This window comes from Cibotium barometz, chromosome 23, assembly GCF_041138505.1.
Source record: "Cibotium barometz isolate CiBa-2024 chromosome 23, ASM4113850v1, whole genome shotgun sequence".
NCBI lineage: Eukaryota > Viridiplantae > Streptophyta > Polypodiopsida > Cyatheales > Cibotiaceae > Cibotium > Cibotium barometz.
The window spans coordinates 20,686,743-20,701,814 of NC_141068.1; the positions used below are offsets into that span (position 1 = coordinate 20,686,743).

Below are 15,072 nucleotides of genomic sequence, written 5' to 3' on the forward strand. Positions count from 1 at the left end.
AGGAGTGGCGGCTCTATATTCCACAGCTCGTAGCCAGTTGCTGATGGCAGGTGGACGGGGGCCGAGTTTTGAGTTGACCAGATCAGTCCGTCAAGGGTGTCCTCTCGCCCCGTTTCTTTTTCTCTTCTTTGCTGAGGCTATGAGCATGTATCTGACGGCAGAGGAGGTTGGTTTGAGAGGACTCCAGCTCCCAGTCCGGGGGGAGGACCTGCTCGATGCTAAGTTTGCTGATGACACGGGTTTATTTTTGCATGGCCAGGAGGCCAATCTCCAGAGGGCAGAGCAGTCACTTCAGGTTTTTAGTGTAGCTTTGGGAGCATTGATCAATTGGCGCAAGACAGTGGCCTTTTGGATCAGTAGCGCTCCCACTCCGGCATGGAGCCCAGACCCGGGCTTTCGATGGATTCCTCCTGGCACAGCACTGCGGTATTTGGGATGCCAGATTGGACTAGATTTGTCACCTGAGCAGCATATTTCCCCGCTTCTTCTGAGCATTCGGAGGAAGCTTTTGTATTGGAGTACAGCTCGGCTATCCTTGGCTGGGAGGGTGATGGTGGCGAATCAGGTGCTTTTAGCGACCATGTGGTACATCACGTCTTGCTGGATCTTCTCAAGCTCTTGCCTCAGCCAGGTACAGAGGCTGATCAGGAACTTTCTTTGGTCTGGGCGGGACGGTCAGTCAGCCCGGGCTAAGGTCGCTTGGGCAGTTATTACACTTCCGGTGGCCCAGGGGGGTTTGGGCATTATAGATCCAGTTGATCAGAGTAGAGCCTTATTGGGGAAGCTTATTGTTCGGGGGCTGCTTCCAGGCGCTGAGCCTTGGAAAGAGCTTTTGCAGCGGCTGCAAGCTCGGGCTCCTCCAGCAAGGGGCACTTGGGCACCGGAGATACGATGGATCTTCATAGAGATGAGGAGGACAGGCCTGAGTAGAGGATGGGAGGACAGATCTGCCTTGAGCATCCTGCGAGCTTGGGAGTTATTGAGACCGGGACTCTCTCAGAGACCTCCTTCTTGTGATGAGGAGCGGGCCAGACAGCCGCTCATCTGGAGCCCAGCGGTTCGCACAGAGCAGGGTCATATGCTGGGTTCTCGGCCTCGTCTAGCCTGGGGACCATTGGCGGCAGGCCCAGCACGTAGTTTTGGAGACTGGCAGGCCTTTTGCAGTCTCCCAGATGAGATCCAGGTGGATAGGCTGAGTCACTTCAGAGGGGGACTGATTATGAGGGATGACATTCAGGAGGCACTCACAGAGGAGTGGTTCACGCCTCTCGAGCCAGTGGTCCCATGGTGGATGGGAGCCTTTACACAGTTGGAGATCCTGATTGCTGTCAGAGCTTGCACTGAGGATGGTAGATGCCTCTACTATGAGATCCAGGATGAGGGCAGACTTCAGAGAGTGGAGGTGGAGTCGCTTTTGGTTGCAGAGTGCATTTTTCAGAGGATACGGGTAGTGGCCGCCGCTTCTCGGAAGTGGCATATTGACCCAGACCCTGCAGATGTGGACTCTGATTGGCGCATATGGGCTTATGCAACGCGCCCTTTGGCCCGGCTCCAGTGGGACCCTGGCGAGTACGAGTGGCATGATCCTTATGCATCCCCCAAGGCCACAGAGATCACCTTTTTCCAGTATACTGTTCGGTTGGGACGACATATTTTGACGGCGAGGAGAATGGTCTCTCCAGCTGCATCGGAGCATTGGCGGCTACAGGGACTCTCACAGGAGTTCCTGGAGGATTTTTGGACCAGGCTCTGGGCTAGTCGACATAGTCGACAGGCACACAGAATCTCGACTTTCCAGTGGCTGGTCGCCCAGGGGCTCTGCAGTTGGCACCTGGCTTGTCTACAGCGGTCTTCCAGCAGCCTGCGTCCGATGCGGCCACCCTATGGAGACACAGAGACATTGCCTATGGGACTGTCCCCAGGCGCAGCAGATTTGGCTGCGGATGCTGCGCATTCTGGCCCCCCTCTCTCCAGAGGGTATGTATACATGGGGTGCCCCTGCTTGGTCGACTTCATCAGGGCCTGCTATGGGCTATGAGACGGAGCAGGACAACCAAGATATCAGATTCATTAGGGGCCAGCCTCACCTAGTTCCTTCACCGGATTTCTCGTCCGCCGGCTGGATACAGGAGAGGGATCTACGATGGGAGCTCCTCAGCAGCCTCACCATATGGTTCACCTGGAGAGCCCGGTGTTTCAAGGCCTTTGAGGGGAGACTGGAGCCACCAGCAGAGACTGTTCGGGGGATTTAGCAAGAGTTGATCCACACTCTGCGAGGACAGTATGACCGCATCCGCCGGGGCGACTCGGATGAGGCGATCTTGAGACGCCAGGCCTTCCACACCACTTGGCGCAGCTACCCCTTCTATACCCTACACGCGGGCTCCCCCCACTGGCACTACAGGCCACCTGTTTGGCTTTTCCCCCCTCCTATTGTATGATATAGCCCCTCAGTCTGTGTACTGATGTTTGTATTTCTCTGCACCTAGGGAGAGTCTCCCTAGCTGCCTTGCTTGGATCTCTGCTCTGTTTTCTCATGAGCAGGAGGGGATCTTTTGTAGCCTTACGGGCGTTTTTATATAAGTAATGAAAGGATCTTTTTTGGAAAAAAAAAAAAAAAAAACTTGACTGTTTAGAACTTTTGTCCTATCTTCCTCAAGTTCCCCGGTGGAAGTTTTTGGCTTCTATAGGGTTAGCCTTTGATAGGTTCTGGAAGTCCCCACCCTTCCAAAGATGCTTTACACAATTGCAGCTGTCACGGTGAGTGTTGATGGGGTACCATGAGTCGTGATACTCGTCAATGACCCTTGTTTTACATACGATCATGTGATGTTGCTAGGACCACATGGCTCTTTATTCAAACAGTAGATGGAGAGTGCCGGTAGATCATACCAGTGTCGTGTGTGCCGACAAGAGGGCCACACTGCTAGACACTATCCTAGAGACAGGGGCCACCCAAGGAGACGGCATAAATGCAACCCCCAAGTGACATCCCATGGCCCCTCCAACCCCCACTACCCCCAAACCTTGGCTTCTTTGGGTTTATAGACGAGTTGACAAACATGCACCCAGTCTTGATCCACCTAGTGATCATGTCAGATCCCATTATAGTGAGCGAGATGTGGATGTCAGATGTTGATGCATCACCTTTACAGTAGGATGTATTATATAGGGATTTATTGCATAAGGACATTGCATGGTGATGTACAACAAAGTGTGCAGGAGGATGAGTTAGATGTACACGCCATGCAGCATCTTTGTGATGAGGTCCTTGTTGACATTGATGTCTTATACTCCTCGATTGCCATCACACCTGATAACTTTCCACCCCTTATAGGGGTTGTGTTTACCTATGAGAGGCGCCAAACCAGGTTTGGTGCCCTAGTTTGGCGCCATGTTTTCTGCCTCTTTACCATGAGAGTCATTTTATGGAATGCGCAAGGCCTTTGTGGCATCTTTCCTCGGCCGCCGGAAGCAGGGTCATCAGGGACCAGCTTGACCCTACAGTTATGTATGGTCCCATGGATATTTTTCTTGTGCAGGAGCATAAGCTTGATGCTGGCTGCCAGCGTTACAGATAGTCATTCATGACATAGAATGGATTCCTCCAAGGAAGAAGCACCTTTGATAACATCTTTTCCTTTTGGGAGGCAGTAGAGTGGGCCAAGGCAAGTAATTAGCCCTTGGAAATCTTACTAGTTGACTTTGAGAAAGCCTATGATAGAGTGGATTGGGACTTCTTAGAGGGTACCCACGCATGCATGGGATTTTCTCAAGATTGGATCAAAGGTGTCTTTTGCCTTTATCGACACGCTCACATCACTGTGCTTGCTTATGGAGGTCGAGGTGAGCGCTTCCAGATCTCTCGCTCCATATAGCATGGTTGCCCCTTAGCTCCCCTGTTGTATCTCATTGTTGAAGAAGCTTTGAGCATTTTCCTTCACTCCATTGTCGGAGTATTTGGATTGAGATCGCCATTGCACACAGAGGAGCTTTTGGACACTGAGTTGGCTGATAATACAGTGATGTTTCTTGAGGCATCTTACTCATGTCTTTGCTCATTTCACACTGCCTTGGAAGTGCTCTGTCTAGCAGCAGGGGCCTTTGTAATTTTTTTTTCAGGAAAGAGACTTCTATTAAGTATGAAAAAAGCATTCAACAATCACAGCTATAAGCCAGAATAGAATAGAATCACCCTAATATGTAAGGTGATTTCAACCACTGAGGAGCATCATGATGCCATGAGAGACCTGTGGGACTAGAGGAAAAGAAAATGCCATGGTCTCACTCCCGCATAAATACAACGCACTTTGCTTGCACAAAACGAGAGGACCCCTGAATAGGAGCCCAAGTAGCCATGAGAGTATGGATGATAGTACTAATGCATTGAGACCCAAAAATCTAGACACCCTCAATAGCCTCTGTGCATCTAGCTCTCCAGATCTGCCATGCTGTAATACTGGCAACAATCTCCCAACTGGTGTCAATCCTCTGTATGGGGGGGGTATAATCAGAGTGAAGGACATCCTGCAATAAACCATGCTAGGAAATACCTCTACGAATGAAAATGGCAGAGTCTATATCATTGCCCTCGTAGAAATGTTGCGGACCAGACTGAGAAAGCCAAGCAACTGCCCCCCAAATAACATACATGGCGCAGCCACTCAATTTGCCCATAAGTTGGGCTATAGAACCCCAAATACGCTGTGCAATGCTGCATCCCCATAAACAATGCTCTATATTCTCAAAATTTGCCACACATCTTAGATAGGGAGGTGCTACACCAAAAACAGATCTCCACTGATTGGTGGGGAAACCACCATGTAAAAATAAATGAGAGATTCACCTCCTTCTGTATGAATGCCAAAGCCTATGTCAATGTCTGCATTGTATCACTAGAGATATGTCATAACTCTCCCAATGAGGCCTGAGAGTAGGGATCCTGTGCATCTGTCGAGTGATGAGAAGCTTGGCATTCCAGACTGTGAAACTGAAAAAGGGAAGGCTTTTCAATTTATCGAAGGCATCAATCCACTCCCACTCTCCTAGATCCCACTGAAGATATCTAATAGGACTGCCACCATCTAGCCACAAACACCAAGAGCCATGAGTCACTATTTGAGGAGAAGGATCAATGAACCATTGCTTCCCCGAACGACCAACAATCCTCACTGGACTAAGCCTAGTATCTGGGACGATCCCCTCCACGCTACATCTCAATCTCCCTCCACGCATGACAGAATAGATGATGCCATATGGAGCCTCCTGACCCAGGAGAGCAATGACCTACAGAGGTTTGCCTATCCTCAAAAGGAATCCCAACCAACTTGGGTGATAATCTCCATGAAAGGACCCAAAAAGCCACTCATGCGGAATAGCTGCATCCACCTGGTCAATACACGAAAGCCCCTAAGATGTTGAATGGATGCAGCTCTCCGATTCACCGGAAGACTCTTAAAGGTCTTCCAAGCAAGAACAGGGGCCTTTATAAATTGGCGTATGTCTTTTGGATTTTGTGTCGGTGACCTTGAGAGAATTGATTGGGGCACAGATGTTGGCTTCGCATGGATTGAGAGAGGACACGTTGCCAGATAACTTGGATGCTAGGATGGGATAGACATTACAGCCCCCCCAATAGTTTTCCCCTGTGCTCAGGAGCATAAAGAAAAAGCTTCTTCATTGGAGCTTTAGGAAGCTCAATATGGCATCTAGAGCCCTAGTGGTAAACCAGCAAGTGTTGCTTGCCAGAGCTTGGTATGCCATTTCTTGTTGGTGTTATGACAGTAGATGCATTAGTGCGGAGGGTGGTCCGCATTTTCTTATGGTCACGGCTTGATGGCACATCAGATACTAGGGCCAGAGTTGCTTGGGAAACTATTATCCTTCCCAAGAACAAAGGGGGATTGAACATCATTGATCCAGAGATCTTATGCAAAGCTCCGCTTTGCAAGTTACTGGTTAGAGCATTCCTCCCTGTTTTACTGAGCCTTGGAAGGATTTCTTCATGTACCATATTCTTAGATTTGTTCATGAGAGAGTGGTGGTGACTAAAGACACAACACACATTTTATATTCTCTGAGGCAGATTACTGCACCCCCCTGTCCTCTTCTACTAGTTTCTTCCATTATCTGAGCTTGGAGCAGTACGCGGATATTTTTACATCTTAGACCCCCAAGCTCAATAGATGAGGTTGACAAGCAGCCCATTATGTGGAACGATCTTATCAGAGATGATCTTGGCAGACCAGTACTTGACTGGAAGAATTTTAAGTGTCTTGTAGATGATGAGCAAGAGGCAACAACCCACATCTCAAAGGGAGTCACCAACAGATTACACATATTGATGCAGCTATACCTAACAACTGGATCACTGGTACATTTTTAGATGAGTATATCACTTGTGGTTAGGGGATTTATTTAGGACAGGCATGCCCCTTTAGGTGTTGGGATTCCCAAAGCAACCAGAGGTGGGAGGGTATTGCCTTCTATACCTTTCAGTCTGGATGGCGGATGGAGAGGTGTGATGTACAAGTGATCACACCTAGTTCTATGATCCGTCCAGTTAGAGTAGTGGGTTGCTCGGGGAAGCATTAGTATACTGATCCTTCCCGAGTGATGGTTACTCATGCCTCATGGTGCCTATGGCTTCTCAAATATCCACATTGGGACCGTGGAGAGTGGAAATGGACTGATGTGACTAAACCCATGAGGAGCATATCTTTCTTCATCTACATTGTGTGTAAAGGTGCTCATGCTTGGACAAACCCAGAGTTTCCACTCTTTGGCCTCATTGGGAGGCGTATAACATTACACCCCCATTTATTCAGAGGATTTTCCGGAAAAGACTTTGGCACTGGGAGGCATATAACATTACACACCCCATTCAGAGGAGATTCTGGCAGAGACTCTAGCACTTGTACAGGAGGAGCCAGATATCCTACTTCTGGTTGTTTCTACACGGTGGGTTACCCACCAGCCACTGGAGATCTATTTTTGGCATGGATCCCTCTTGTCTTAGGTGCCCAGCTCCATCCGAGACAGTGTACCATTGCTTATAGGAGTGGAAAGGAGCACATAGGATCTGGGTATCTATAGCCCAGCTCGTGGGCAGATTGAGGAGTGATCCTATCTATATTGCTTGGGGTGCTATTGCATGCTTGACTCAGTCTGGCCCACAGCTTCTTTTTGAGGGCAGGGCAGCTGATCCTGTTATACTTGTCCATAGGGGCATAGCTCATAGATGTTTCCTTCAGGATATCCCCCAGTTACCATACACACCACCCTGCTGAGTATTGACACCACCTGGGAGATTTTTGCTCATATCACGGCATGGCATATCTGGAAGACCAGATGCTCAAAGGCCTTCGAGGGTATTCATGTTTATGACGTATTGGCAGTATATGGAGTGACATTGTCATACTCTTTTATCCAGCCGGGCCCATATACAGGGATCTTGTAGAGCTGCGCAAACAAAATGCAATAGATTTATGAGAGTGGAACCATGGTATTTTCTTCTCCTCCACTCCTACGGGGCTTTTATGGCAGCATAGTGCAAATTGGTTGAGATCTCCATACGTTTTGATTTGAGATCTCCCTTTGTATGATTTTATATTACTTAATAGAAGTCTCTTTTCTGAAGAAAGAAAAACTGAATCAATCAAAGAAATTGTTTGAATTTTAGGTGGAGGATGATTTGGCTCGTAGAAATCGCATGAATCAGAAAACTATAAGAATTCTACTCTACAAGCTACGGGGTAAATGAAATAAACTCAAAAATCTTTTTTTTTTAGTGAAGATGTGGGTAGTTCTTCTCTTGATTGTTTGAGAAGACTAAACTCAAAAATCTTTATTTATTTCCATGCTTTATTTTCTGTTTTGTTCATGTTTGCAAAAGGCTAGACCTGCCTATGATACTGAAGTTGTACAACACAATGTCTACCATCTCTAAAGTGAGGATGCCTATAGCATCCCCTGAATCTCTCAGGACACAAGATGAAAATAGCATTATGCGGACATCTGCATGTAGTTGGATGCCAAACCTTGGTGGATCTTGGCCATATGTTCCTCAGTGAGGGCTGCAAGCTTGTTCTTTGTTAATGCAATGGTGTAACAAAGATGCCCGAGGAACTTGTCTTGTGAGGGGAGCATAACATATGCTGATGGTGGAGCATGAATTTCTAACACCCCCCTCAATGACCACCTAAAGATAAACATTATGAGGTGGTCCACACACATATAGACCCATATTTGAGGTTGGAGCATTGATTTCTTCAATGTCCACTTGGAGGTGAACGTTATCCATGGGACCCAGTGCCAGACCACCGAGTGTTGATGCACATGTTCTCCCTTGGGAAAAAGAAAATTGCCATCCGTTAATGTATGGAAGAGAAGCAGGCCATGCAGTGTAAGCCAAAAGGGTGCATCATGCATCTTGTAAAATGTGTGGTGTAAATGGAGACCGCAACTCCAAGAAGTGGAACTTGATGCATCTGTATCTTCTTGAGGTCTTGGTTCACCATCATTGCTCAGACATCCTCTTGGTAAGGAAGCCATGGTGTAGTCCTGCACTCCGGCGTTTGGACTCCAACCTTCCGTGATCGTCTCCCACACCTTTTTTTCCTGTCTTGGAAAGATGTGATTCTCTCTGCAGTGCCTTCACCATAAATTCCTACCTTTAAAGCTCTGTATACCTCAGCTTGCATGCTATACAATCCCAGATCCAATGTCAGACTACGAATCCTCCTTGATGTGTGGGGAACAACATGATCATGCCCCATAGTCTGTGCATTGGGCTTCTCCATTTTCTGTTTAACTTGACGAGGCAAGCCACATGTTGCTGCTAGATGTACAGGATGGATCCACTTCCTGTGGAGTCTGTAATAAGATCTGCTGCTTGGGCCGCTTCCTGTGGAGTCTGTAATAAGATCTGCTGCTTGGGCCGCTTCCAAGAAACTATAGTTGAGGTTGAATTTTCCCTTGGTGCAGAGGATCACTGCTCCTCCTTAAAATGACACACAACCCTACTTCTTAAATTGTCTCCAATCCCAAAGTAAACAATCCACATTACATGGTGTCCTTATTTTCACCCCTCCAGATGAGCTGGAGCTGACATGGTTGGATTTCATAAGCTGGGAAGCTCAACATTTGTCTCTCACTCATGTTGCAGCACACTGACACTGACACCTCATTAACTTTGGCAACCAAATCTTACCCAAGCACGTATGCTAGAGAAGATATACCACCACTCGAATGCGAAGAGGCCACACATGTTCGTTCTACTATGCCTTTGGTATTGTTGCTGTAGGATGGGAGACACATTGGTATTGTGAACATGTATGCACCTAATCATAGAGGGGAGAGGATTTCCTTTTGAAGGTCCCTCACTGATTTTCTTCCCCATGCTGATCATTGGATCATTGGGGGTGACTTTAATATGGTTGAGCAACCTATAGGCAAAAGAGTAGGACAAGTGGGTATGGTGCACCCACTTCAGAGGGCCTCCTGCAAGAGGTTTATTCTTTGTATACATGGCAAAGATTGTTGGCTTGAGGATGAGATTCAAAGGAGGCCATCCTCTTAAAGAGAATGAGGGAGAGAGGGAGAGCTTGAGTTCCCTGCAAGCGCGTGCACACACACACACACACACACAAGAAAGAGCAAGACACAAGGAGAGACGGATGGCTGAATTTTCTTCTATCTTCTTCTCTTCTCTACAACCATAAACTAAAGAGAAGAGTACATACTATAACGGAAAGTACTCTCCTACTATAACATACAATGGTCGGTCCATAGTGTGAACTTGGCGCTATAATTATGCCATGCTCTAGTAATCCAAATATGGCTCTCACAGAGCCTATCGTCTCCACTGGTGGCATATCAACCATAATCTCACCAACTGTGCCAGTGACATAAGTGCGGAAGCTATCTCCAAGGCGGATCATCAATATCTGCAGCTCTAGTTGAGCCCGATATCTCAACACTCTCCCTCAAGCTCAACTCCACACACTGCACTCCAAGTAACCTCCTAAACCTGTGGAGCTTCTCTATACCAAGTGCCTTCGTGAAGATCTCATCCACCTGATCCTCTGTGCTGACATATACTAAATCCACATCACCTAATAGAACCTTCCCCCTCACAAAGTGATAATGCACCTCAATGTGCTTCGTCCTAGCATGGTATACTGGGTTACTGGCTAGTTGTATGCTACTCATGTTGTTACAATAAATGACAACGGCCTTATCCATGGGCTCACCCATATCACCAAGTAGCTTCTGAAACCAAGCTACCTCACAAGTTGCTATAGCAATGCCCCTATACTCTGTCCCTGTCCTCGACAAGGCAATTGTCGGTTGTTTCTTGCTGCTCCAACTTGACAACAACACTCCCAAAAGAAAACATAAAGCCGATTGTAGATCTCCTGTCTGCGACACTACCAGCCCAAATCAGCACATGTGTATCCATGTAGCTATATCTATGTGCCAGCTGCATAGAAAAGTCCATAATCAATTGTGGACTTTATGTATTTGAGAATCCGTTTGACCACATCCTAGTGTGGCTTCTTAGGGGGTTGCATAAACTGACTCACAAGTCTAACAACATAGCTCAAATCTGGCCTAGTAATGGTCATGTAGATCAAGCTACATAGTGGGATCCTCCAAAAGCTCACCTGTATCTATGGAAAGCTTTGAGTTCTTCTCCAATGGCACTAATATAGGCTTACAGTCTATCATACTATACTTTGACAACATGTCCAAGCCGTACTACCTTTGTAATAATAAAATGCCATGAGGTGATCTCACTACCTCTATACCCAAGAAATATTGCACCTTACCCAGATCCTTCATCTCAAACTTAGCATTCTGACATCATATATATCAGCATCATCATCACCAATGCCTTCTGCAACCCCCCGCCTGTCCCTCTGCAGCCTTCGCTAGCCTTTCCTCAATCCCCACCTGCCCTTCGCTAGCCTTTCAGTCCCCGCCTACCCTTCAGCTGCCCGCTAGCCCCTCTGCTGCCCTCCGCCTGCTCCTTTTGCTGCCCCACCTGCCCTTCAGCTGCCCCCGCCAGCCCCTCGCCTGCCCCCCGCTAGCCCCCCTTTTGCTACCCCGCCTCCCCCTTTGTTGCCCGTCCCCTGCCTTCTTCAGTCCCCACCTGCCCCTCTGCTGCCCCCACCTGCCCCTTTGCCCTTGCTTCCCTAGCTGCTCCCCGCCTTTGCCCCCCTTCCTCTGCTCCCGTTTTCCCAGCAGCTATTTTATCTGGATTCAAGTCGGCCGCCCACTTTTCTTGATTGGTCTTATGGCTTTTTCTGCCGCAGCCAATCTCTCATCACTCCCACTGGAGAATCATCAATTTTTCACAAGACGAGCTCACCTCTCTTCAGCACGACATTGACCTTGAGGTCCAAAGACTACCCTTGTTGCGAGAGTTTATGGTTCCCACCCCTCTCGTTCGCAGGCCCGTGAATGGCTTCTGGCAGCTCTCCCTTCGGAGCTGATTGTGCACTTTCAGGATAATCGTTTACTTGGTCGAGGCTTCTTCCAGGTGGACTTTCATTCTTCAGAAGCTACTTCTCACGCTTTGGCTAGCAGCCCCTTTCCTCTTGGTCCTAGGAAGATTTTCTTCTTTCAGTACCAGGTGGGCTTTGATCCAGTGGTGGAGGATCAGCGCCTTACCCCTCACTACGGTTCCCTGCTCTTCCTCGGTCCTATTGGAAGCTTTTAGCTTCCATAGGGGCATCCTTTGGCCAGGTTCTAGAGGTACCAATCCTCCCAAGCTCTCCCGCCTCAGCTTCCGCGGCCGTTACCGCCACTCTTGATGGTGTACCCCGGGTCCTTATGCTTGTTCCTAATCAATCGATTACTGATGATCATGTTATGCTTCAGAGACTTGACGGATCTCATTTCCGCCAGAGGATGGAGATTGCAGGCAGACGTGACTAGTGTCGGATTTGTCATCAACAGAGTCACATTGCTAGAGATTGTCCCAGATCAAGGGGCCATGCTAGGAGGCGGCGTGGTCCTGCCCATGAGAGGCCTTCTGCAGATGCCGAGACTCTAGCTGCTCCTTTGCCACAGCAGACCACACAGTGTTGGGTTATGGTTAGCGATGGCAGGCACCCTCGGACCCCCGTACCTGCCCCTTCACCTACACCCCCTGTGGAGCATCCTAACCCCTATGCAGCTCTTGCCTCACAGGATGTTGATCCTTTTTTGGAGGATGAGGTTTTGCAGGCACATGATCTGGATCCCTCACAGGAGGATGCTGCATTACAGTTACAGGATGATTGCACCCTTGAGGATGATGTTGCACATTCACATTGTCATGGTATCTCTCCAATTCTGAGGACTAGCCCTGGCTTTTCCCCGGAGTGGGAGAGAGGTAAGGTTTACATCGTCAGATTTTCCCTCCCTTACCTATGCGAGACGTACTTCCGCCTCTAAAGGGGGTCCTTCGTCGACCACGAGATCTGGTCGTTCCTACTCTGAGTCTTTATGAGGATTGTCTCTTGGAACATTCAGGGTCTTGGGGGTTTTTTTCCGCGTTGACAGAAACAAATTGTAAAAACCCAGCTTCATTGTGCAGTCACAGGTGGACCTATGGATATATTGCTCTTGCAAGAGCATAAACTGGATGCTAGTCAGTGTGGGAGATCAGGCAAGCTTCTCTCAGGACACACCTTTTGGTCACCGGCTGTTGGTACCAAGGGTGGTGTTTGTATCTCTATTTCAGCTTTGATCTTGCCTTGCATCATTGGACATGGTGTCATTTTACCTACGAGAGCGCAGTGGATCCTTCTTATGCAGGGTACTACACGCATTGGTATTCTCAACCTCTATGCTCCTAACCATAGAGGTGAGAGGATTGCCTTTTGGAAATCTCTCACTACATTGATGCCTCTTGCTTACCATTGGATTATTGGTGGGGATTTTAACATGGTTGAGATGCCAACGGATAAAAGAGGTCGACATCAGGGCTTGGTGCATCCTCTTGAAAGTGCGTCTTGGGAGAGGTTTATACTCTCCATTCATGGTAGAGATTGTTGGCATGAGGATGACATTTTGAGGAGTCCATCCACTCTTCTTTATTCATGGTCTAACAAGAGAAGAGATGTAGGATGTATCTATGCACGGTTAGATAGATTTTATGTGGATGATTGGGTGCTTGACAGAGGTGGACATACTATGATTGCTACAGGCACCTCCAAATCGGTCCAAATCGGATCATTGCCCAGTGGTTTTATGTATTAGAGATCCGAATTGCCATGGATCAGCACCCCATGTACGCATCCTTGATCATTTGTTTTCAGATGCAGAGTTATCGCATCGTATGCTTGATATTTGGGTCGATGGGGATGCAGCATTGCACAGCAAATTTGGGGTCCTGTAGCCCAACTTATGGGTAAACTGAGTGGCTGAGCCATGCATGTGACTTGGGGGGCAGTTGCTTGGCTCTCCCAGTCCGGTCCGCAGCTTTTTTATGAGGACAGTGGTACAGATTCTGCTTTTTTCATTCGTAGAGGTATTGCCCAGCATGGTTTATTGCAGGATGTTCCTCACTCTGATTATACACCCCCTAGACAAAGGATTGACACCAGTTGGGAGATTATTGCCAGTATTATAGCATGGCAGATCTGTAGAGCTAGATGCACAGAGGCTATTGAGGGTGTCCAAATTTTTACTATATGGGGTGATATCATCCACACTCTTATGGCTACTTGGGCTCGCATTCAGGAGCCCTCTCGTTCTGCGCAGGCGAAGCGTGTGATATTTGTGCGGGAATGGGACCATGGTATCTTCTTTTCCTCTAGTACCACAGGTCTTACATGGCATCATGATGCTCCTCAGTGGTTGAAATCACCTTACATATTGGGGTGATTCTATTCTTTTCCGACTTATAGCTGTGATTGTTGTATGTTTTTCTCATACTTATGGGATCGGGCGATTGGAGGAGACTGATTGTAGCTGAGCGATCTTGATGATTGGAGTCGCCCGATTGCAAGAAGTCAATGATGGGCGATCATCGATTGGAGTAGCTGGCGATTGAAGTATATCTGCAATGTCAATATCTGCAATGACACCTATCCCATGGCTACCTTCACCTTAGGCATGTTTATATCCAAAGTAAACATCTTACCATTTTTGTTATCCCTTGTAACCAAGCAGCACTGATTTTTTGAAGTCTTTCACAAAACACCCTTGAGGATTGAATCTCACTTACGGACCCTCCTCAACCATCTGTCCAATAGAAACTAGGTTCTTTGTAATATTTGAAACATGAAGTATATCTGCCAAGTACTTCATTTTGCCATCATGGATAGACAATGATACTTTACCAACATGCACAATGGGATTCACAATATCACCACATATTCTAGTATATCTTCCAAGTACTTCATTTTGCCATCATGGATAGACAATGATACATTACCAATATGCACAATGGGATTCACAATATCATCACCTATTTCCACCTATTTCCACATATTCTAGTTTTTCCATTTTCTACATATCTCTAAATCACTCACCATGATTAGTCATGTGGTTAGAGGTGCCAGAATCCACATACCAAATATCTCTTGATCTTAACACATCTTCTGTTGTGGAACTGAGCATGTGCTGCATCACAAACAGCTACTCACTTCTCACACTGTTTACTTGATGATGTATAGTTGCCTTGCTACAATTTTTCATTTTTGGTATCATTCTGCTTTTTTATAGCAATCCTTTACCATGTACCCTGGTTTTCCATAGTAATAGCACTCTATGCTATTTGAATTATGATTTCTTTGCCAATCACCTCGGCCTCTCTAGCTCCCCCTGCCTCTAGAGTGACCTCTTCCACCTTTATGAGATTGATTTTTTTGTTGTTGCTTTGCTACCAGTTTTGATTTCCAAATCGACCACCATCTCATCCTCTAGATGATAAACTACCTTTGTCTCTACCTGTATCTAAGTAGAAGGCATGTTCATTTGCATTTCTAGAGGATGTATCTCTCCCAATATTCATCTCTTCACATATAAGGAGAGCAATCAATTCTTGAAAAACCGGAAAGTTCTCTCGAATTCTAA

General features: G+C 47.3%; 1 protein-coding gene across 5 annotated transcripts in view; it reads left to right on the forward strand.

Moving 5' to 3' along the window:
* The window catches only part of LOC147625727 (uncharacterized), a 64,461-nt gene that overhangs the window by 33,031 nt on the left and 16,358 nt on the right, over positions 1–15,072 (forward strand). For all 5 annotated transcript variants that reach the window (XR_015268717.1, XR_015268716.1, XR_015268715.1 and 2 more), the window contains one exon: positions 7,682–7,754. Coding sequence is in view for 1 of the 5 variants with exons in the window: in XM_086817256.1 (XP_086673382.1) it covers positions 7,682–7,754 (73 nt within the window). In the remaining 4 variants the exon portion in view is untranslated. The remainder of the gene's footprint in view (positions 1–7,681; positions 7,755–15,072) is intronic.